This window comes from Dendrobates tinctorius, unplaced genomic scaffold (genome assembly GCF_039654945.1).
Source record: "Dendrobates tinctorius isolate UK_male_01 unplaced genomic scaffold, ASM3965494v1 ptg000133l, whole genome shotgun sequence".
Taxonomy (NCBI): domain Eukaryota; kingdom Metazoa; phylum Chordata; class Amphibia; order Anura; family Dendrobatidae; genus Dendrobates; species Dendrobates tinctorius.
Window position 1 is genome coordinate 8,867,501 of NW_027361801.1, and position 22,834 is coordinate 8,890,334.

The window sequence follows — 22,834 nt, forward strand, 5'->3', positions numbered from 1 at the left end:
CCATAATTAGCCAATAATTAATCGTGTGATGTGTATGTTGGATGAGTGGAATAGTTTTGGGCATAAAGAGCTGATAGGAAAAACTGCCCTGAAGTCACTAGACTTCAAAATCCTTATATCAGCACTCCGATAAATTCTGAAGACAGAGCAAAAGAGAATTAACCGATCACGGACAAAAATGGAAATTCAGCAAAGCCCCAGCCGGGGCTGGCTGAACACAAAACTAAGCAAATCAGACAAAATCTCATGGAACAATAACAGAGCAAAAACTTAGCTTTAGAAGACAGGAACTGAACTGGAGGCCAGAGCTCAGAGCAGAGAAATCACCAGCAACCCTACAGGGTGTTGGTTGCCTTATATCCACTCATAGATTCCGGATGTCCAATCGCAATCCACCTGTTCAGGTGACAGGTTTCTCCCATCCAAATCAGTTTCACCACCTCCTTTCACCAGCAGAGGGAGTTCATCAGACATCAAAGGTGAACAAGAAAATGAGCTCATAACAGGGACCGCCACCGATCTCGAACGGAGCTGTTACAGTGCCCCAGCGTTGCCCATGCATGGTCTATGGGCCTGTAGAGTACTGAACTGTGTAATATCCAGTTGTCTCGTACACAATGACTGGTGGTGGTGCACAGCGTGGCCACCGCTACATCCAAGTGAGCATCTCTGAGCCCCTTTCTAAGGATCACTGGAGATCCGTTGGCTAGATGGTGACTTTAAATGTTTAGAATAACCCTTTAAAGAGACAACTTGTACAGTTCTGTCTCCTGAGACCCCTGACTAATGGTGAAAGATGCAGCTGGCTACTTATTATTACATTGAGCCAGTCCAATGATTGACAGCCCATGTAATACTACTACTGCTAAAGCAAGTGTTCCTGCTTGGATGCAGCGGATAGACTTGGAGGGAAGGTCCGAAGCAGGAACCACTCTATATAATGTCTCCATATCCTGTTCTGGCAAATGAACCGGAGTTGACCTGATTGAGACAACACCTTTCAATTGGCTCGGTTATGCTGATGGTAATTTCTGTTTCTTTATACTGCGTTAGTTTAATAGAAATGTGTGTAATATGTATATACGGTATTATATAATGTATATATTATATGAGTGTGCGGAAAGTAACTTCAGGATTTACTTTCTTTTTTTTTTTCAAGGTGTGAAGCTAAATCTAAAAAGAACATTTTTATAAGAAGACCTTGCACACGAGTAAGTCACTGACTACATTGTTGCATTACTGCAGTTCTTGTTAAGCTGTATTTGTTTGGAAAGTATGTAGCAGTTTGGTTCCAATTCAACATAAGAAAAATCGCAGCGTATTTTGCTTCACGTGCACCCATTTAGGTCAGTGGGTGCGGACAAAAACATTGGACTGCCCTTGGATGCCATCTGAATGCAGTCCGATATATGCCAAGACAGGCAATGGAGATTTTAATCTCGCCGCCTTCTCATCTGTGATACCAATCTCACATGCAAGATGATCAGATCACATCAGCATGACACTTGTATAATGCTTCCAACAGAGTGTCTTTAGCATATGGCATCCGATGTTCTTGCATATTCTGACCCCGGCCTTAGAAGTCTCCCTTGACAATAAGCACATGGTTCCCCAGCTTGGAAACCTAGTGATGGCTAGCTGTTGCCTATGTGGAAACCTGGCAGCAGGGGTCTGTTTACTTCAGGATGGCATGACCTCCAGTCGAGGTGGGCCACCGATGCCCTGCATTGCCCTTCTGTGTGATGGAGTGGCCATGTATGTGTGCCACTATATTCAGTGTATATCATGGGCAAAGCGAAATGCTTGACTGTTTCAGGGTCAGGCATATGCTACAATGTAGAGAGCTGAATGCAAACCCATAAGGATACCACTATTTTCCCAGTAGATGTGAAGCAGCACTTATTGTATTGGCTATTTGTCACATACTTTCAATTCACGATGCATGTGATGCTGTGGCTCTTGGCTGAATCTCAGTGTGTCCCTTGGACCAAAATGGCTTGTGCACACGAACCTACTGGAGGCATTGAATGACCAACGCTTGGTATATCTTGGTGACAGTGGTTTATAAGCTGGCTTGCACAGGCAGTCGTGCTAAACGATGCACAATGAATGACCTGTAATAGATCGTTCAGTGCGGTTAGCATATCATTCTCCTCGGCGGCACGAGTCCTGTTTACACAGGACAGTGTGCTGCCGAGAATGATTTTATTTGTAAGCAAGGATTGAAAATAATTTCACCCAATGAAAGAGAAGCTTGCACGGTCAATGGCTGATAAACACTACAAAATATGTGCTGCTAGGAATGTTTGTCCATGATTGCACACATTGTGCAGTTTTAAATAAAACCTAATCATCCTGCAACGACCCCACAATGGAAATGCAAGAGGTTGACCCAGAAAGTTTAGTAATACCCAATGCCCACATTACACACCAGTCTCTGCACTTCCTTTTTGAGCCCGCTGGTCATAGGACCACTGCAGGCAATCTGACTTCTGCAGCATGTGATTGGTTGGAGTTGCCACTTTTCTATATACCCATAGCCATAAGTGTCAAACATTTTCCCTGAAAATCCCTGGCCGACTTCAGTCTTCTCCCACCAAATCAGCAGTGTCAAGGATACTGGGAACAGGACATACAATGTAAGATGTCCCTGACCTGGTATTCAGAATGTAGAGTAACGTGCCTGTCCACCTACTTCTTACTCCTCGGTAGGTGAAGTGGTGCCATTTCAGGTTGGGTGGTGTAGAGAGGAGTAGGGCGGACGATTACACCTCAAAAGGGAGAAGTTTTCATGAATGTTTATAGCAGATGCTGAGTTTATTTTGTCTTTTAGGTAACTGCAGCCGCCAACAATGGCGCACACAACTCAGATCTCCAAAGACGAGCTGGAGGATTTAAGGGAAGCATTTGCTAAAGTTGGTGAGTTGTCGGATATCTTTTCTTTCTATGGTTGGTGAAGTGTTCTGTTTGTCAGTGCAGCATTTGTTGTCTTGCCACTCGTGTGAATTAGAAGCGCTCTTCACGTCTGATAACATTCCTGAGTGGAACGATCTGTTACGCGGAGAGGCTTAGCCGGAAGAAGGCCTGGTACTGTGTAATCTTCTAGTCTGCCCATCTCTGATCGCTTTGTCTGATCTTCATTTTAGCTGTTACTGGTAACTACTAATGATGAGTGAACGTGCCTGGATAAGGTGTTGGCATGCTCGGGTGCTAACCGAGTGTCTTCGGTGTGCTTGAATAATATGTGACAGCCAAAACGCATGCAGGGATTACCTAACAGGTAATACATACATGTGTTGCTACTGTCGAACAGCCGCGGGGACTCGTACGTCTTCGAACATGCCAAAGACACTCGGTTAGCACCCGAGCATGGGAATAACACCTTATCCGAGCACGTTCACTCATCCCTAGTAATTACTTACCCTACATTGCATTAGTAGTTATAGGTGCAGTATCGGATGTTCCCCCAGCACCCTGCACTGGATAAACTGATGCTGGCACAGGCTCAAATTTGGATACCTTTTAGGAAAGTTGATCCTAAGCCTTTAATGAGGAGTCCAATCTCCCAATCATGTAATGGAAGAGCTACAAACTGACCACTGCTCTTTGCTGATTTTATGGTTCTTCACCAGTTTAACCCCCTATTAATGTTTTAATGATAAGCATGTGTACAGTAGACATGGACTACTGTATGTAGAAGTCCTTTTACTTTTTACACTGTTTGCATGTGTTAGCACTACTGATCACTTTCAATTGACCTGGGTCTTTTGATTGAAGTGCGTCTCTCTCCTGCATTGTGCACAGATCAGCCGCACTGCATTGTTATGGCCACTAGTCTCTCGCTGATATCACTTTTCTGGGATCTCCAAGTCTAACTTTTCCTAAAGTGTTCTGCCCCCTTGTCTTTCTGCCTTGTGTCTACGTCAACCCCTGGTTAAAGCTTGGTTATGCTTTGCTCTCATACCTTTGTTCCCAGTTCATGGTCCTTTCAGCTGCTGACCTCTGATCTAAACCTATAGATTTCTGTTGTCTGCTTCCTGGTACTGATGCAATCTGACCAGGTTGACATTTCACTTTGATCCCATCTACGGTTCTTTCATTTATCCTTTGGTGTATTATGCAGCCGAAAACCTAAATGAACGATGGGTACTAGGGTGAGTCCCTTGTATGCCACTCCAAAGATTAGCCTGTGCCATTTTGTTATAGGTCAACTACCAGTTTCTGTAATGTCAATGTTTAAAAATACATAGGATACAATTATTATTGTTAAGATCTTATATTTAGATCTTGCCTAGTTAGTCAACTAATTAAAGCTGAGTTTGCATATATCCATTCCATGAAGTTCAGTTTTTTTTTTTTTTTAACAGTATAACCATTATAAACCAGATCACCCTGATCAAGGCTTCTGAGGATCTTTCAAATGGAAACGCCACTCCTGCCCGATATGGCCCAAGAGTAATCAACGATAAAGGATATTCATAATTTAGAATTTAGTTTAGTCTGAAACGCATAGGAAACATGGCATATTGCTTGGATGTACCATGATTGTAATTTTTGTCTTTCAATTAAGTATTTAAAAAGAACAGCTTGGATATCCTTTTATCGTTGAATCATTTTTTAAAGTATTTTTTTAGACTGATGCAACTCAACCGGATTAAAACTGATTAAAAAAATGCGTTAATTGCAATTAGTCTTTTTTACCATCTTACTCCCAGGTAGTGTTTTGGGTGCATATCGCAATATTACATGGAACATGGTGATCAGCCTACTGGGCTGGTGCCAAATGCTGTCTGGCGCAACAAATGGATGCGCTGGACAGGAGGGAGTGATTCCTTCGTAAACCATAAAATGAGTTCCTCATTCAGGCTTCTTCTGGGGTTTGAGCACAAATTTCAAATGGGAACAACAACGAAACGCCGGATTTGTGTGTAGGGAGTTTAAGAAAAATGTTCTAATTGTTTGGGACCAGGATCTAAAGTCCATACTGGTTTTGCAGTATTTTGTACTGATGTAATGGTAAGGTGGCCTTTTTCCCCATCACGCTACCCTTACCTTTTTACCTTTATATGGAAAATCTCCCTTTTTAATTTCCTTTTCTGAGATGTTGGTAGCTTTATTGCCTTTTATACTTTTTTATATGACCAGAATTTATTCGGTCGTCCATGACAGCACCACCTGAGAGAGGGGATCCGCCCTCCGGGAACAGGAAATCCTACAGATACATTAGGGCGGCACCTCTCCCACGCATCAGTTGGTTTCCTGTTCCTGGAGGACAGGATTCCCTACAGATCATGCCATCATGGACGACGGAATCTCCAGGCCGGCTGTCCAACTCAGGTAGCGGGGGGTCTCCTACCTCGGGCAGTGCGGAGTCCCCTGGAAGCGCCACGGTGACCCGCACAGGGTTTCACGGCAGTGTGCGGGGCAGGTGGGAGCGGGGTCCGGAGGATACCCGTCTCCTGGGCCGGCGCTGGCAGGTAAGTAGGCTTCCCTCCCCACGATTCCGGTCTTTGTCCTGGCTGGTGCGGCTCCCCCCTCGCCTGGATCGCGGTCGGGGCCGTGCGGTTGCGCTTCGATGGCGCTCGGGGAACGCTGGGTGTCGGTGGCGCCGGTGACCTGCGCATCCTCGCGCGTGCCGGGTCGGGGGTGGTGCGGGTGAAAGGTGGGACCGTTGGCGCCGGTGGTCGGCGCGTCCTCGCGCACGCCCGGGTCGGATGTGACGCGACGAGGGCGGGGCCGGTGGCCTGCGCGTCCTCGCGTGCCCGGACCGGAAGTGGCGATGCGTGGGGCGGGGCCGGTGACGTCGATGGCCTGCACGTCGCCATGTGCGCCCGGACCGGAAGTGGCGCGGCGGGGGGCGGGGCTGGTGGCGCCGGACCGGAAGTCAGGTGCCGGCCGGCTTTTCTCTCTCCCTGTGCGTTGGCGGTGGGGGTGGGGCGCGGCATGTGAGGGCGTGGACGTCAGGGAAAATGGGGGGGACGAAAATCAGCCCCTGGTCACATCATCTGCGGACCCGGATTTCCGGGGGGAGAAAAAGGGCACAGATGCACTGCCGAGCGGCTTCAAGCTCAGAGGCAGGATGGACGAGCCGGAAGCTCCAGTGCCACAGCTGGACAAAGAGCAGGAACGTACCTCAGAGAGGTCCCAAACCAGCTCCCAGCAAAAGAAGAAACGAACTGGACAATCCGGCCATAGAAGTTCCTCCAGGCCGAAGGATCCAGCTCGCCCCCCCGTGATCCGGTTCCTACGCCTTCTGCTCAGGGTAAGAGATCTTCCTGAATGTGCCCTGATGCAGTGTTCCCCTTTATGTTTTTCCTCCTATAGGGGAAGAAATGTACCGACAAGGCAAAAAACAGGGAATGCGCCCTTTGTAAATGTCCCTTGTCGGATGCCTACCCTAAGAGGCTGTGCCAGTCATGCATACGGCAGACGGTAAAAAAAAAAGAGAGAAAAAGGGGGGCGTAGTCCCAGAGAGTTACAGGCATACTTCCTTGCTCTGTCCCCCTTCCTGTAGGTGGCAGAAGAGACCCCTGACTTCGCTACAAGTCTAAGGGAGATAATCAGAGCGGAGGTTAAAGCCCTAAAATCCGTACCCCAGGGGGAGTCGTCTAGGGGAAGAAAGAGGGCGAGCTTCTCAGAGTCAGGCTCTTCAGTAGGCCCTAGAGGGAACGAAGACTCCTCAGAACCCTCCACCTCCGCGTCCGCATCCTCTTCAGAGGAAGACGCCAGCCGTTTCTGCCTAGGTCTTGACCAAGTGGACAAGCTGGTCAAGGCAGTTAGGGCTACCATGGGGGTAACAGACGCCAGACCTGAACGGTCAGCACAGGACCTAATGGTCGGCGGTTTAGACCTCAGGAAACGTAAGTCGTTCCCGTTAAACGACAAGGTCCAAAATTTGATTAATAAAGAATGGAGGAAACCGGAAAGGAAAGGCTTCCTACCACCAGCCTTTAAACGGCGATATCCCATTGAGGACCCTATGGTGAATAAATGGGACAAAGCCCTGAAATTGGATGCAGCAGTGGCTAAAGCGTCCAAAAATTCCACTATTCCCTTTGAGGACATGGTCTCTTTGAAGGATTCGCTTGATAAAAAGGTGGACTCCTACTTGAAAGGCACATGGGAAATGTCAGCTGGCGCCCTGAGACCGGCGGTCGCAGCTACCTGCACGGCCAGATCTATGATGGTCTGGTTGGACCAATTAGAGACACAGCTAGTGGACAGAGCCTCGAGGGAGTCTATCTTAAAAACCCTACCTACCATCCAGGAGGCGGCAGCCTTTTTAGCCGACGCTTCAGCAGACTCTGCGAGAATGGCGGCTAAGGCCGCAGGGCTTTTGGATGCAGCCTGACGGGCTATATGGCTGAAATGCTGGCCCGGGGATATCCAGGCCAGATCCTGGCTTTGCTCCATCTCATGTGAGGGAGAATATTTATTTGGACCCGTCCTAGATGAACTCCTAGAGAAGGCGGGCGTTGATAAAAAGAAATTTCCTTCCCTACCCACCACTTCCTATAGGCGTCCCTTTGCTAGGAAGAGATTTTTTCGGAGGAGGTCATCCAGGGACCGGGGCAGATGGGAAGATAAGAAAAGAAAAGGTACCGGTTTTATGTTTGGAGGGGGACACCAAGAAGCACCCCGCGAGTCCAAGAAACCTCCCCAATGACTAGAGGCCCCAGTGGGAGGTAGACTATCGGCCTTCTACCCAGCCTGGTCACGGATCTCGAACAGTAACTGGATCCTGGGGTTGGTGGCCGCAGGCCTAAAGCTTGAATTTGCCTGTGTCCCCCAGAACAGCTTTAGAGCCACTCCGCTTAGATCTTCCTTGGCGGAACAAACTGCCCTAGAATCTGAGGTTACTGATCTATGCCAGAAGGGCATACTGACAAAACTACCAGAGGCAGAGAAGGGTGAAGGCTTCTACTCCCCCCTATTTTTGGTCCGTAAACCAGATAATTCCTACAGGACCATAATTAATCTGAGGGCGCTTAACAGATACCTAGTCATTCGACTTTTCAAAATGGAAACGATCAGCTCCACAATAAAGTTGCTGTTTGAAAATTGTTTTATGGTGGTGTTGGATTTAAAGGACGCTTATTACCATATACCCATCTATGCGTCTCATCAGTGATTCCTTAGAGTGGCTGTTCATTTGGAGGGGTTGTTACAGCATTTGCAGTATGTTGCCCTTCCCTTTGGTATAGCAGTTGCCCCCCGGGTGTTCACTAAAGTTATAGCGGAAGTTATGGCCCATCTACGGGAGGCAGACATCCTAGTAATCCCCTACCTGGATGACTTCCTAATTGTAGGAAAAACAGCAGCCCACTGTCTGGATCAATTGCAGAAAGCAAAATTGGCTTTAGAAAGTTAGGGTGGCTATTAAATATCAAGAAGTCCCGTCTACAGCCCATGAAGGTCCAGCAGTTCTTGGGCTTAACCCTTGATTCACAAAATCAGGAATGTCGTCTTCCTCCCAATAAATTGGTCCGCCTACGCCAACAGGTCTTGAACGCCTCTAATAGCCCTTCCATGTCTCTCAGGAAGGCAATGTCCCTCCTGGGTTTTCTCTCATCCTGCTTACCCGCGGTCCGGTGGGCCCAGTTCCACACAAGGGTGCTACAGGGCGAGGTTTTACGCCACCAAAAAATCCTGGGCGGGTATCTAGAAGGTCGGTTGACTCTCTCCCAACACACTTTGAGATCACTTGAGTGGTGGCTAGACGAGAACAATCTAGCCAGGGGAGCACCCTGGGAATATAACATAACCCGGGTAGTCACCACGGACGCAAGCCCTACGGGTTGGGGGGCCCACATGGGGAAACCTTAATTCAAGACCTGTGGGATAGTCACCAGTTGGAAATGTCCTCCAACCTGAAAGAGCTAACAGCCATAGAGCAGGCAGTTAAAAACCTTCTTGTGTATCTACAGGGGCACCATGTTCGTATATTCTCCGACAATCAGGTCACCGTGGCTTACATCAACCACCAAGGCGGCACTCGGTCCAAGCCCCTGATGGAGGTAGCAGAACGGCTGTTCCAGTGGGCAGAGCAACATCTCCTGTCTTTAACAGCTGCACATAAAAGGAAAAGAAAACACCACGGCAGACTTCCTCAGCCGCAACCCCCTAAAGCAGGAAGAATGGTCCTTAAAAGGGGCCATCTTCAACCAGATAGTACAAAAGTGGGGACAGCCAGAAGTGGACCTCTTCGCCACCAGAGAAAACAGGAAGGTGCATCAGTTCTGCTCCCTGAATCCCAGGGAGAACCCTCTGGCAGTAGATGCTCTGTTAATCAAATGGGACTTCAGGCTAGCATACGCCTTTCCTCCCCTGACTCTACTACCCCTGGTGATGAGGAAAGTCAGGAAGGACAAAACGAGGGTCATAGTGATCACCCCATTTCGGCCCAGGAGGGCATGGTTCTCATGCCTAAGGACCATGTCGGTATCCGACCCTTGGGTCCTACCAAACATCCCAGACCTCCTGTCCCAGGGCCCAGTTTACCATCCTCAGGTAGCTGGCCTAGATCTGACGGCGTGGATTTTGAACGGGCACTGCTAAGAGAGAAAGGTTTTTCCCCGGCCCTAATTAACACCCTGCTTAAAAGCAGAAAGCCGGTTATAACAAAAATCTACATCAGGATCTGGAAGAAATTCCTTCAGAGTTCAGGGGTAGTAGCTGGACAGTCCACTCCCATAGTACAGATCTTAGAGTTCTTGCAAAAAGGTCTTGATATGGGACTCTCCACCAGCACCCTTAAGGTACAGGTGTCGGCTCTAGGGGCACTATTCAACTGCAACATCGCCAATAACCATTGGATCAATAGGTTCATTAAAGCAACAGGCAGGTCCAGACCTATAGTGAGGAATAAATTCATGCCATGGGATCTAAACCTAGTTCTTACGGCCATGACAGAGGCCCCGTTTGAACCTATCTCATCAGCTTCCACGAAAAACCTGTCCCTTAAAGTGGCTCTCCTGGTAACGTTAACATCAGCCCGTAGAGTGAGTGACATCCAGGCACTATCTAGACTGCCTCCTTACATACAATTCAGGGATGATAGGGTAATTCTCACACCCGATCCGGCATACCTGCCTAAAGTAGCCCCCAGTTTCCATAGATCTCAGGAGATCGTTCTTCCATCCTTCCTCCCTAATCCCACGAACGATAAAGAAAGGAAATTACACACGCTAGACGTTAGGAGATGTCTCCTAGAGTACCTGACAGTTACCGACCCCTGGAAAAAAGATAATGCCTTATTTATTTCCTATCAGGGCACTAGGAAGGGCCTTAGGGCTTCAAAAAGTTTGCTAGCAAGGTGGATTAGGGAGGCCATTTCTTTAACATACACCTCAAAAGGCAAACCGGCCCCTGGCAAGCTGAGGGCGCATTCCACCAGGGCCATGGCAACCTTGTGGGCCGAAAGATCGGAGGTCTCAATAGACCAAATATGTAAGGCAGCTACTTGGTCCTCTCCGAGCACCTTTTATAACCATTATAGACTAGACCTGGGTGCTTCCTCAGACCTCTCCTTTGGTGTCAGGGTTCTGCAGGCTGTAGTCCCTCCCTAAAGTAATTATTACTCTCTGTAATTCTCTCAGGTGGTGCTGTCATGGACGACCGAATAAAGTCGTAGTTAACGGTATTTTTCGGAGTCCATGACAGCCCCCGTACATTCCCTCCCTTTAGTTTAAATTGGGTGTGCACTTATTCCTCTTATATGTACACGGGTAATTGATAGTCGTTTAGAGTATTGTATATAAATTATGCTATTAACCATTGCGGTCCTCTTGTGCTCTGTAAACCAACTGATGCGTGGGAGAGGTGCCGCCCTTATGTATCTGTAGGATTTCCTGTTCCCGGAGGGCGGATCCCCTCTCTCAGGTGGTGCTGTCATGGACTCCGAAAAATACCGTTAACCGGTGAGTAACTACGACTTTCTATTTTGAGCAAGTTTCTACAGCTCTGTCCTTTCCGGGTGAGTCACTCGGTAACAATTCTGTCATTTCCTCTGTATAAAGTCAATGAACGATCATAGTGTTGCTTGTGCATAAGGCTACTTTCACACATCAGGTTTTCGGCGTCAGGCGCGATCCGGCGTCGTGCCGGAACGCCGGATCCGGCAAATGTTTAGTAAAACCGGATGTGACGGATCCGGTTTTCTGCCGGATCCGTCTTTTTCTTGACAGACAAAACCGGATCCGTCTCATCCGGTTCATCCGTTTTTCTATCCGTTTTTCGACGGATTACGCCGGATCCGGTTTTTAAAATTGACCCTTGTGGCCTTCCGAACGGGATTGGCTACTGGAAAACTAGATATAGCATGTTCCTACAGCCCTTCTTTGACAGGTTGTAGAGAAGAAAGTGCAGGTTGGAGAGAAGAGCAAGTTACTGGCGAAGATGGATGTTGTCATTGGAAATATTACCACTAGAAGTTCTGTGACGGTTTCAGGGACAATTTTCCACTATACTTTATGTCACCTCAAGGCAGAGTACACTGGGATGACAGAGTGTGAGAGATTTTTGCCCTAAACTTGTGTACCTTCTGGACCAACAGTATATACCTTTGCCAACCAAAGTTGGCTATCTTGTCATGGTCTTACTATTTTTACCTTTAGGCCACAGGTGTGTACCTGGTTGTGTTTTATGCAAAGTATTTCACCTTTTAACAAAAGTTGTGTACATTGGTAGGAAATCACCAACAATAAACACAACTTTTTAAGTGAAATACTTTGCTTCAAACACAACCAGGAACACAACTGTGGCAAAAAGCTAAAATTTACCCACAGTTATACCTGGTTTTGAATACCTTTTTACCTTTGAAATACCCTGTATTTAACCTTTTTTTAAAACATAGTTCGCCGCAGAAAGAAATGACAGACAACCATTGTGAAACGATAATTTAACTTTTATTTAAATTTTTTTTTTTTGTAGAATGTTTTTAAAGTGCAAAAAAACTTTTTTAGAAAGGTTTTAAACCCAATGGGCATTTTTATTACAAAAAACACACATTACAATTCTGTGGACTGTGGGGTGGAAATACTGCTGGAGGGGCTGCGGGACACTTCGACACTGGGTGTGTGGAGAGAGGACTGGGATCTTGGTGGGGAAGGAACAGTTAGAGGTGAAGGTGTGGAAAAAACTACAGAATGGGTGGACATGTGGGAAGCAGAAGAGGTGGTGGGTGGTGGAGTGGAGGGTTGGGCAGGGACTGTAGGAGCAGATGATGTTGATGGAAAGTTGTATGGGGAAGGAGTTTGGTACGGGGAAGGAGTTTGGTATGGGGAAGGAGTTTGGTACGGGGCAGGTTGCTGGAAGTGGGGAGATGACTGGTACTGGGGAGGTTGCTGGTACTGGGGAGGTTGCTGGTACTGGGCAGGTTGCTGGTATGTAGTAGGAGGGGGAGGATGAAAAGTGGCTGGAGGGGGTGCAGATGTAATAGGAGGGGGAGGATGGAAAGTGGCTGGAGGGGGTGCAGGTGGAGGAACTACAGTGGTGGGAGGTGGAGGTTGGGAGGTAACCTGCTGTAGAGCACCGTGGCACGAATGCATTACATGCATCTGCTGGGCAGGAGAGAGCGTTTCCATGCGCTCCACAACAGACCTGAAAAAGGTGTGGTTTGGCGAAGATCTTGCTTCTGAATGCATGGTTTGCAGAAGTGTCTTCACCTCCAGAATGCTGGAGTTGATCTGCTGAAAGCCTGCGGAGATTTGCTCTGACAAGACTTTGAGACAGTTCTGGAAAGATGCATTCAGATGCAATAACTCTTGCGCATAACTCTTTTCCTGACCCCTCTGCCGCTGTCGCCAGTACCCGCAGGTGTACTAGAGGCGGCAGGGGCAGAAGGGTGGGGTAAAGGGAAAGCGATCTCCTCACCAGCAGCTTCATGTAATGTAGGCGGCCACGATGCTCCTGTGCTGGTGGATGGGACAGATGGGTCGAATGTGTGGGAAGGCAGGGAAGGTGCAGATGTACCGGGGCGGTCGAAGTGTCCCTCGGTGCCGGTCTCCTCAGGGATCGCCTCAGAAGGGTCCAATCGTGCAGGCTCCCGAGTGCTGCTCACCGTGCTGTGGAATAAAGAGAAAAAAAACAATTAAAATACTGACATGGTATGGCCCTGGCTGAAAAAAAAAAGTTACATCTAACATTTTTTTCACATGTGGTGTGTAATATTTACCTTCTGGTGAGCATTGTTTCCCGGAGGAACGACAGGGCTTCTGCGTACTTGTACTTGCTCCTGCGTCCTCCAGATCCACTCGGGGCCCGCATCTCTTTATTGAACTCCTTCTTGAAACGATCCCTCACAGACCGCCACCGATTCACAATTCTGTTCCCTGAAACGAGAAAGGAGTGGTTAGTATACAACATCAGTGTTTCACAAACTCCAGTCCTCATGGTCCCCAGGGGTCATGTTTTCAGGATTTCAATAGTAAATAGAAATCCTGAACACATGATCCGTGGGGACCACGAGGACTGGAGTTCGGGAAACACTGGTTTACATCAAGCAACCGTTACTGTATATACTTACGCTCTTTAATCTGGTCCCGAGCTTCGAGGTCCTCCCAGCGGCCCACAAGGAGAGAACAGATTTCCTCCCAGAGTCGTCGGGTAATGATCAGGTCAGCGTGGCGGCGGTCAGCCATATTCCAGAGCTGCTCCCTTTCTCTGACGAGATCGATGAGGCGGTCCACATCAATCCCTCCATCCTCACCGTCAGAGTCGGGAGCACGCTGTGAAGGCTGTTAAAGAAAAAGACAAAAATAACATAATTAGCCTCCACAAAAGAAATGAAATAAAAAGTGCAAAAAAACAAAGCAAAAATATTTATACTTACACGCTGGTGACCGCCGCGTTGCTGTCGCCGACGACCCTGGGAGGCACTGCGAGGACCTCTTGGCCGAGCACCAGATTGGGAAGACTAGAGAAGAAAACAAAAAATGTTATGAGTTTGGATGTAGGCATTTGTTTGCTGTGTGTGGTCTGCAGAACATTGTTTTCTATGTGTTGTGTGTAGTGTGATGTTGTGTTTCTGCGTTTGATGCAAAAAACTTACGAATTGTGAGCCCACTCCAAGCGTCTGTCCACCCCTTCCTTCTTCTTCTGGGAGCTCCTCTTCATCTTGTGATTCCTGTTTTGAAATAAAAGGCAATGAATAGACATATATTACAGAGATGATGGATTTTGGAAATAAAAACTTACCGTCAAACGCTGACGATGCGAGGGAGGGCTCCCAGAAGAAGATGTGCTGTCCTGTTGATGGCCAGACTCCATGGCTGTGGGTATTGCTGCTGCCAGTGATGCCATTTCTGCTGCTGCTGCTGCATCTCTTTGGCGGCTGTTGAATAAAGAGAAACAAAGGGCCAATGAATATCTTGATATTCCATGGCCCTAGTTTGGAGGAATGGGGGATTTGATAATTACCGTCTCTCATCTGCTTCTGGACTCCCCTCCCGTTCAGCATGCTGCTCCATTTGGGGTGGTGCTGATGGTGCTGCTGCTGCATCTCTTTGGCGGCTGTCGAATAAAGAGAAACAAAGGGCCAATGAATATCTTGATATTCCATGGCCCTAGTTTGGAGGAATGGGGGATTTGATAATTACCGTCTCTCATCTGCTGCTGGCCTCCCCTCCTCAGCATGTTCTATTTGCTGCTCCATTTGGGGTGGTGGTGGTGCTGATGGTGCTGCAGTGGTCTCCTGCCTTCTCCTGCTTCGCTTGGTTGCTTTCTTGGGTGGCATGTTGGGTGTGGCTGTGGGTCCCACTGTCTTGCTTTTATATATGTCTTGTGGGCAGAGCTACTGAGCATGCTCAGACCAAAAAACCGGATCCGGCGCATTGCGGCGCTCATAGGCTTTCATTGTGTGAAAAAGCCGGACGCGCCGGATCCGGCGTGTCCGGCTTTTTCGCCGGAGACAAAAAACGTTACAGTAGACGTTTTTTCCAGACACCGGATCGCGACACATTGCGACACATTGCCGGATCCGGCGAAAACCGGATGAAACGCATGGCCATCCGGCGCGATCCGGCGCAAATGCAAGTCAATGGGGGTGAAACCGGATCCGGCATTGCACCTGATGTGTGAAAGAGGCCTAAGAAATTCATTTGCTTCACAAACATTATTTAGGCTGCCTCTATTGTCCTCAGACAAAGTAAGGGTGTAATGTGAGAGGAATACAACATAAATGAAAACACATGCAAGTCCTTTCATGGTCTGTGGCATAGCAGGAACTGACTGGGGAAGGAATGAGAAACAGCGAGCATCAGTCATTTCATGGCACCAGAACACACTTGGAGTTTCGCCTTGGCAGAAGGCTAATTTAATAGTTCTTTCTGAACTCTGGCTCATGTTCACTGGGATCCTTAAAGAATTTTCCTTTTTACAGAAATGACACTTCGATTTATGTCTGAAATCAATACAAAAAATTCAATTTCTGGGCTCCAAAGGTTCTTGGCCACCTCCTTTTTAAGCACCACCACCTTTGTGGTGGACCTAGTTTTTTCTTTTTGATGGATTGCTCCCAGGTCTATAGCTGATCACCCCAACAGCTGTAATTTTATGATTGTAACCCTGTGGTTCTCCTGCAGCGCCACTACAGGACAAAGTATTACACAATTCTCATCAAATTTAATGAATTTTCCATATAGTCTATCAATGTGCCATGTCCTCCAGACCAAGAGATCTGAGATCAGGAAGCACTCTTGCTGGATAAACTGGGATCTTCTAAACCAGGCAAACAAAGCATATACTGGAAACAGTGGTGTAAACTTTGCTTATTGTGAGGCCATTTTTTGTCTTTTCTTGGCAGTACTAATTGAAGAAACTATAAAGTATGAAACAGTCTGCTTCCCACATCTACCCTCAGGCAGACTAATGTTAGCCCCCCCCCCCCCCCCCGTAACCAGCATAACAATAAAGGGGGGGACTCATGGCTGCATAAACCCTTATGTTTTTACATGATGTTTTGGTCACGATAGGGTTAACAATCTGGTCTTATGTTCTGTCAAGGCCCTGTGTCAAGCTGGAACTGGTTTTATGTGGTTCTTGGCGCTCTTTTTTAAAGCAACTGTCATTGGTCAGTTGATTTTGGCGGTTGTTTTTCTACACTATATATAGAACTGTTTATCTTATCTGTGGCATTACGTCGCTGACGGAAGAAGAGAAGATCCCGCCCTCCCTCCCCTTTTGTTAGCCGTTTCTTCTTGTCGTGATGTTCCTTTTGTGGGGAAATCGCCCTTAATTGGGTGGATTGGATTTGTTATCGGAAATATGGTGTTTTGATATGTTATTTATTGAATGGAGTATTTATTACAGAATGTGTAACCCAAAAATAATCATCACAGCCACTTTTCTGCCAATCTTATTGTCTGGAGTATTTATTTGATGTGAATGGGTTTTGTGCGGCCATGTCCGTGGTTCCTACTTTTCTGGGGTCACGCAGGATAACAGTATATTGTAATGATACCTGAACGATGGAGCCTGTCAGTGATCGTCCAAGTGCTTCTGTTCAGTTCCTGCCATCTGGAGCCGCACTAAAGCAACGATCTGTTAGCAATCCACAAAATGGCACAATGCCTTTGTGAAACGGGAGTGTTCCAAGAATGACTGACTGAAGGAAACGACTCGCAGTATGCAGCTGCAGAAATAATACTTCTGATCCATGTGGCATCTTCTAGAGTTTATTAGATTTAAAGAGTGTGTCGTCGCAAAATGATGTATTTAATTCAGCCACCCCCATCACTGCCATATCACAATCATTTATTAGAAATCTTGCAACTTTTGCGCTGAAGCTTTTTTAAACTCCAACTTCCTGTTTCAGGAAATCCACGTGGATATTAGCAGCAATAAACAGCCCCCAACAATTTATTTTTATATTGAAGCATCTAATGAGCATGTGCAACGTTCATTATGAAGTTAGGAGGTCAGCTGTGACATCACTTATTGTGATAGGGGGATCCTGTATTCTCAGCTGTGCATAGAAGTGCTGCCTTTCATGACATGGAGCCTGCTAAAAATGTTTGGATATACATAGTGTGGCCCCGATTCATCAAGACCAGCGTTTTTGATTAGTGGGTGTATTGGAGTCAGAAGCTCCTGATTCATTAAGAGGTGCATCTGATAAGTGGTGTGTGTGTGTGCCTCACCACAAATCTTACTCCAGTCTTGAATGCTGCTGAGCTGGAGTTGCCAAGCCCCTATCCCCAACTTTACCTACTTTGTTAGATCTGGACACAAAATGGCGTGAGAGCGCCAAAAGTCACACAAATTTTAAACACAGATGAGTTGTACTACAGATTTGAAACTTTTCAATTTTTTTTTTTTATGCCAGAATTGTGGTGTTAGCTTTGATTTAAGCCTTAATAGTCCAAAATGTCGTCAGTGACACGTGTGTAAATTGCAAAAATACAAATTTTTTTTAATAATGTAATATTGAAAAAAACTTTTTTTCTAATACATGAAACACATTCCCTTTTAAAAAGTTAGTTTCTGTACTTTACAACACATTTTTTGCTGTTTAGCGGATTACAATGCCGATTTCAGGAGAGCAGCAGAATTTACACAAAGTAAAAATATTCCATATTTATGGCAAAGTGACCGGTTGGCTTTTACATCAATGTATTGTCAATGATTCAAATCTGGAGTGGTGCTCCAAATCAAGAGGCGCTCTGTGTAACCTCTTCTCACCTTCACCCAAAAATTAGGATTCCGGATGCAGGAACTTTGCTATTAAGTAAGAATTCCCAAATTATGTGTATGAAAATGGGTTGGCCTGTATAGTGTGGACAACCTGTTTACCACGTGCTCACGGACGGTGATCGTTGCCAGTTCTGTAATCTAGACGACGTGTTCTATGGGGGATTATTGCCTTTTATAATGGTTCCTCTTGCATTATGTATGTTTTATTTGCAGCCACAAGAATAGCACTGTCTGAGACCAGGGAGACCGTAAATGTTTAATGTGTCAAGTGTTCACGGCAGGATGAACATCCAGACCCTTAATGAGAACATTACCTATGCGAAATGGTGAAATAACAATTTAGTGAAGACCGTCGTAGGCCTGGTGACTCCTTCCCTGGAAAATCCATTAGCGGGCTTTGGTGCTAATATTTCCTTGCATAATGTATCCCGCACTGTTATGATTGAGTCACCGTAGGAGGCAGACACAAAAATAGAAGCTACGTCCAGAAAACCAGAGAAGTTGGCAACTATCAGATTGCAGACCCCTGAACCTATCAACACAACTAGCAGTAGCCGTTCCTACGATGCCCTAGACCCCTCGATCACAGCCGGAGAGCTAAATAGCCTAAAGACAGAAAAGGAAATCTAAACTGCCCCAGAGCAGACCCCAAAGTAAAAGGCAGCCCCCAACATATAATGACGGTGAAGCAAGATGAAAAAACACTCACACAGATAGAAAGATAGGCTGAGCAAACGATGGGGCCCAAGCTAACTAAACAGAACAGGAAAGGAAGGTTGCTGTCTGCAATCTGCCAAAACCCTATCAAAGACATAAGCCAACAAGCTGATATGGAAAAAGATCCTGAAGCAGCTAGGCTTCAAAAACTAAATTAGCACTCAGGTATTTTCATTAGACAGAGCTAAAGGAATTCAGCACACCCCAGCAGGGAATGGCAGAAATCCAGAAAAACAAAGCAAAACAAAGTCAAAGCACAAATGCAAAAAGCCGAGCAGAAAACTTAGCTTTAGAAGAGCAGGAATTCAGACTGGTCTCCAAGGATCCCACAGAGAAATCACCCGCAGGGCAGAAGGGCGTCGGCAGCCTTATATCCAGTCAGTAACTCCACTCAGCCAGTCATCATCATCAGGCTCAGGTGTTTGATAATCAGGCTCACTACCTTTCTTTACCAGAAGAGGGAGTTCCTCGGGCCTAAGTAGTGAAGGGGAAAATGAACTCACAACACCGCACATTGCCGAATCAGGCACTGGAGGAGCATCTTTTTCTGGAACTTTTCCTCACATCCTGTTTTCAGGCTATTTCAGGTGCATACTTTTAGGAAGCCAAGTCATGGCGTAGTCTTTCCCTCCGGTCACCTGTGAGCTGCCATTCTGCCCAGTTTGACTTAACACCGTTCTAAATGGGCATGGAGTGCAGTGACATGTGTTTGGAAACTGTGAGAATGACCCCGGGGCTCCCCCCTTTTTTTTGCCTGCTGAAATGAAAAAGGAAAATATTTCTCCAGACGAAGAACATGTGTTTGCATTCAGGAAGGTACATGAGTGACCCAGCATAAACCCTCCGAGGGCTCGGGCAGTATTTAGTTACTGAATATTGGAGAGTTTCGTATAAACAAGCTTTCTTGGTGCCTTTTCTTCCAGGCTTCCGATAGTTTAGTCTAGTCTATAATTACCGTAGTTGTCTGTGTATTATTCAGGAATGGGCACAATATCGAAGACTTTACCAGCAAAACGGCCCCTCACATTGCACACTTGATGTTTTTAGCACCTTTTGTTGAGCGCAACCCAAAAATGTAATAGTCGGGACTCGGGAGCGATTTTTGTGTATTAGGGAAAGGTCTATTCACCTGATACTGGCAGGGTACTTCTAGCATCTATGTAGGTCTCTCACCCCGAGCTTATCCATGTATTTGTATTAGCCCAATGGAGAAAAAAGGTTATTTTGTCCTCTTGCTGGCATGCATCCATGTACAGGAAAAATATCAGATGGCATAGTAGGCTCTTATTGCACATCATTGTAGATACGTAACATACATAATACTCTTTATTATTGTAAACTTGTTTTTTCATTTTATGGATTTGCTACTTAATATGAATCACTTCTATACAGGAAGAGCCATCATAAATGACAGCTCAACAATTTACGGTACTTGTGTTTCGGCTCCTAGAAATTTTTAGTAGCAGCAGGCCCTCCTTTATATGAACACTTTTGAGGAAGTTATTTTTATTTAAATGTGTCAATTTAGTTCTGAAAGTAATTTTTTGCAATTGGGTTTCATTAAAAATGTTAGTTTGTTTTCTATACCCTCTATTACATTTTCTATTGCTGGCTGCAGAATGAGTTGGCCAAGAATCTGTCAGTGAGGTAATTCGGACAGTTCGTGTGTCTTCTACTGCGCGTCTCAGCTGATTTATGATCACATGAATGTTCAGCTCGTGATGAGAATTAAAATCCCAGGAGGGGCTCAGCAACAGATTTCTAGGTAACCTCATTCTGCAGTCTAAGGGCAGATGCAGACCACCATTTTCTCTCCATCCAAGAAACTCGGTCCCACTTATGCGAAACACACTTAGATCAGAGTGCGTTTAGCCTTGGGGACTCAAACATATTTGAGCACACGATAGTTTCTCGGTTAGCGCCCGCGCATTCTCCGATAACACCTTATCCAAGCACGTTGGCGCATCATTAGTAACAATGTCTATTACTTTGTGTAACGTTGTCTTGGGGTTTGTGCACACTAGGGTGACCGGATCTCATATGGGGGGAAAAAATGTCAGAATCTTGTTCGTCTGGACCCCACAAAACGATTCCCCTTTCCAGATATTGAGAGAGCCAAAATTTGAGCTCGATCAAATGACGATAACCCGTGCCGCTCGTCGCTCAAAGTTTGAAAAAATCCAAATTGAGGTATTTTAAGATTTAGGTATTTTGCATAGTCTGTTAGACTATAAAGAATGTGACAACAACATTGCAGAAATAGCCCTGACCACATTTTCGAACCATTTGTGGTATTTGAATGCAGAGTTGGTGGGATTATCGTTTTTTGATCCCACCATTACAGACAATGAAAAGTTGTTAATGGCTAATAAATTGCTCAGTAGCACAGATGAACCATCAGAGCACGCTAACCTACATGAGTTGATAATTTTACATAGTTATCTAATCTATTCTAGAGCTTTTGTTAAAGTAGTTTTTGAAACGTCAGAATATAATGCTCGGCATTTGCTTACAACTTGCAGGACATATTGCTTTTGTTCTTCATCTTTTGTCAGAAGGTCGTTAAAGTCGGTTACTTCCTACCTCTTTTAATTTTTCTTTCCTAACTTTTGGATTTACAACCCTAGCGTGCTCTGATGGTTCATCTGTGCTACTGAGCAATTTATTAGCCATTAACAACTTTTCATTGTCTGTAATGGTGGGATCAAAAAACGATAATCCCACCAACTCTGACAAAATTCTGACATCGATTTTTTGCGGTCACCCTAGTGCACACGACTAATTTTCTTGGACGAGTGCTATTCATGGTTTTCACGGATGACACTCGTGCCTATGATATTTTATTGGGCAGTGCACACATCTGTGGAAGATTATCAGAGACCTGTGTGAGTATGGAATCAAAATTGGCAATGCAAGTCTATGGGGACATAAAAAAAAAATCATGACATCAAGAAGAAATTGCATCAGGCCACCAAACTCATGAGCTGGTCTGGCTGATGGCGATGTCCTTAATGCAAGATTGATTCATAGTGTTTTTTTTCTTTTATATGTCATAATTTTCTCCTACGTTTTGCTTGTTCCGGTTGTAGATTGTGTTGTGGATGTATGAAAGTGCAGTTCTTTCCCATTTAAGTGAAAGTTGCAGTATTTAGGGTCACAGTTCAATGGACAGAGCAGTACAAATTCTAGTGCTAATTTCCTCAGACGATCCTTGGTTTTGCCAGTAGTTGACCATCTTAAGAGTTAAACTGATAATTCATGTGTTTTTATGGCTACTAATGACACACTGCAGCAGGGTAGGTGTGCCTGTTACCCCCTAAGTATAATACTAAAAGTTGGCTATAAATATCTTCCTCCTGCTCCGATGTCTATAAACCCATTTAATTCATGCGTCAGCATAAAACCAGTAGGATTTATATGAATTGTAGACATTAAAACGACTAACTTATGTGTCCATGAGGAAGCGTGCAGGCAATGAATTCTGGCCTGCCGATGGTTCCTCTCTAGCACATGATAGTCAATAAAAGAGGATGAGTGAGGTGACCACCCCATTGATTATCCAATTCATGAACTAGTCTCCTTGATCAGTAGTAGTTGGATGAAATGTATTCTTGTTTCCTAACGATCCTTATTGATGTGCTCCGGCCGCCTGCACCTGTCCAAAATCGACACGTGCACAAGAAGCAGTGACCTAACAGGATACAGAGGTCCAGTGTGGACAAATAATCTTTCAATTCGTGATGAGCGAACATGCTTGGATCAGGTGTTTTTGGAGTATCTTCGGTTGCTAACAGTGTCTTCGGTTTGCTCAAAAAAATATATGTTCAAGTTCCCTCAGCTGTTAAACAGCTGCAACACGTGCATGGAATGCCTAATAAACAGGCAATCCTTGCATGTTTTGTGACTGTCGAATAGCTGTGGGGACTTGAACATGTATTTTTGAGCATGTCGAAGACCGTGCTAGTAACCTGAGTGTGCTCGGATAACGCCTTATCCGAGCACATTCGCTCCTCACTACTTTCAATAAAGTTTTGCTTTTCTTAATCCGGGATGAGTGGGTACACTTCCTTATTTACCTTAGATCGCACAATGTTCAAAGCGATTGGTCTGTTTTGCATATTATGAGACTCATGGTGTAAATGCTGAAGTGGAGCAGGCATGATGGGGGGCCATTTAAGAAATTAAGTGTATTTGCACAACCTGATGGGGGGGGAGCACAACTTTTCAAAATTCGTCGCATGGTAGTTTGTCCACTCTGGTCCACAGTAGCTTAAGGTGACAAGAATGATGGCATTTCTTGTGGACTGAGTTGCAACCGGCCAGAGCACTGTGTATGCATGAATTATTCGGAAACAAGCATCCAACTACTACCGATCCTGAAGACAGTTTTTATCAGTTAGATTTAGTGGCCAACATGGTGGTTGCC

General features: G+C 45.8%; 1 protein-coding gene across 2 annotated transcripts in view; it reads left to right on the forward strand.

Moving 5' to 3' along the window:
- The window catches only part of LOC141048083 (plastin-3-like), a 320,243-nt gene that overhangs the window by 244,041 nt on the left and 53,368 nt on the right, over positions 1–22,834 (forward strand). For both annotated transcript variants that reach the window (XM_073543465.1, XM_073543464.1), the window contains exons 2-3: positions 1,160–1,211; positions 2,834–2,919. In XM_073543465.1, the coding sequence (XP_073399566.1) occupies positions 2,853–2,919 (67 nt within the window). In that variant the 5' untranslated portion in view covers positions 1,160–1,211; positions 2,834–2,852. The remainder of the gene's footprint in view (positions 1–1,159; positions 1,212–2,833; positions 2,920–22,834) is intronic.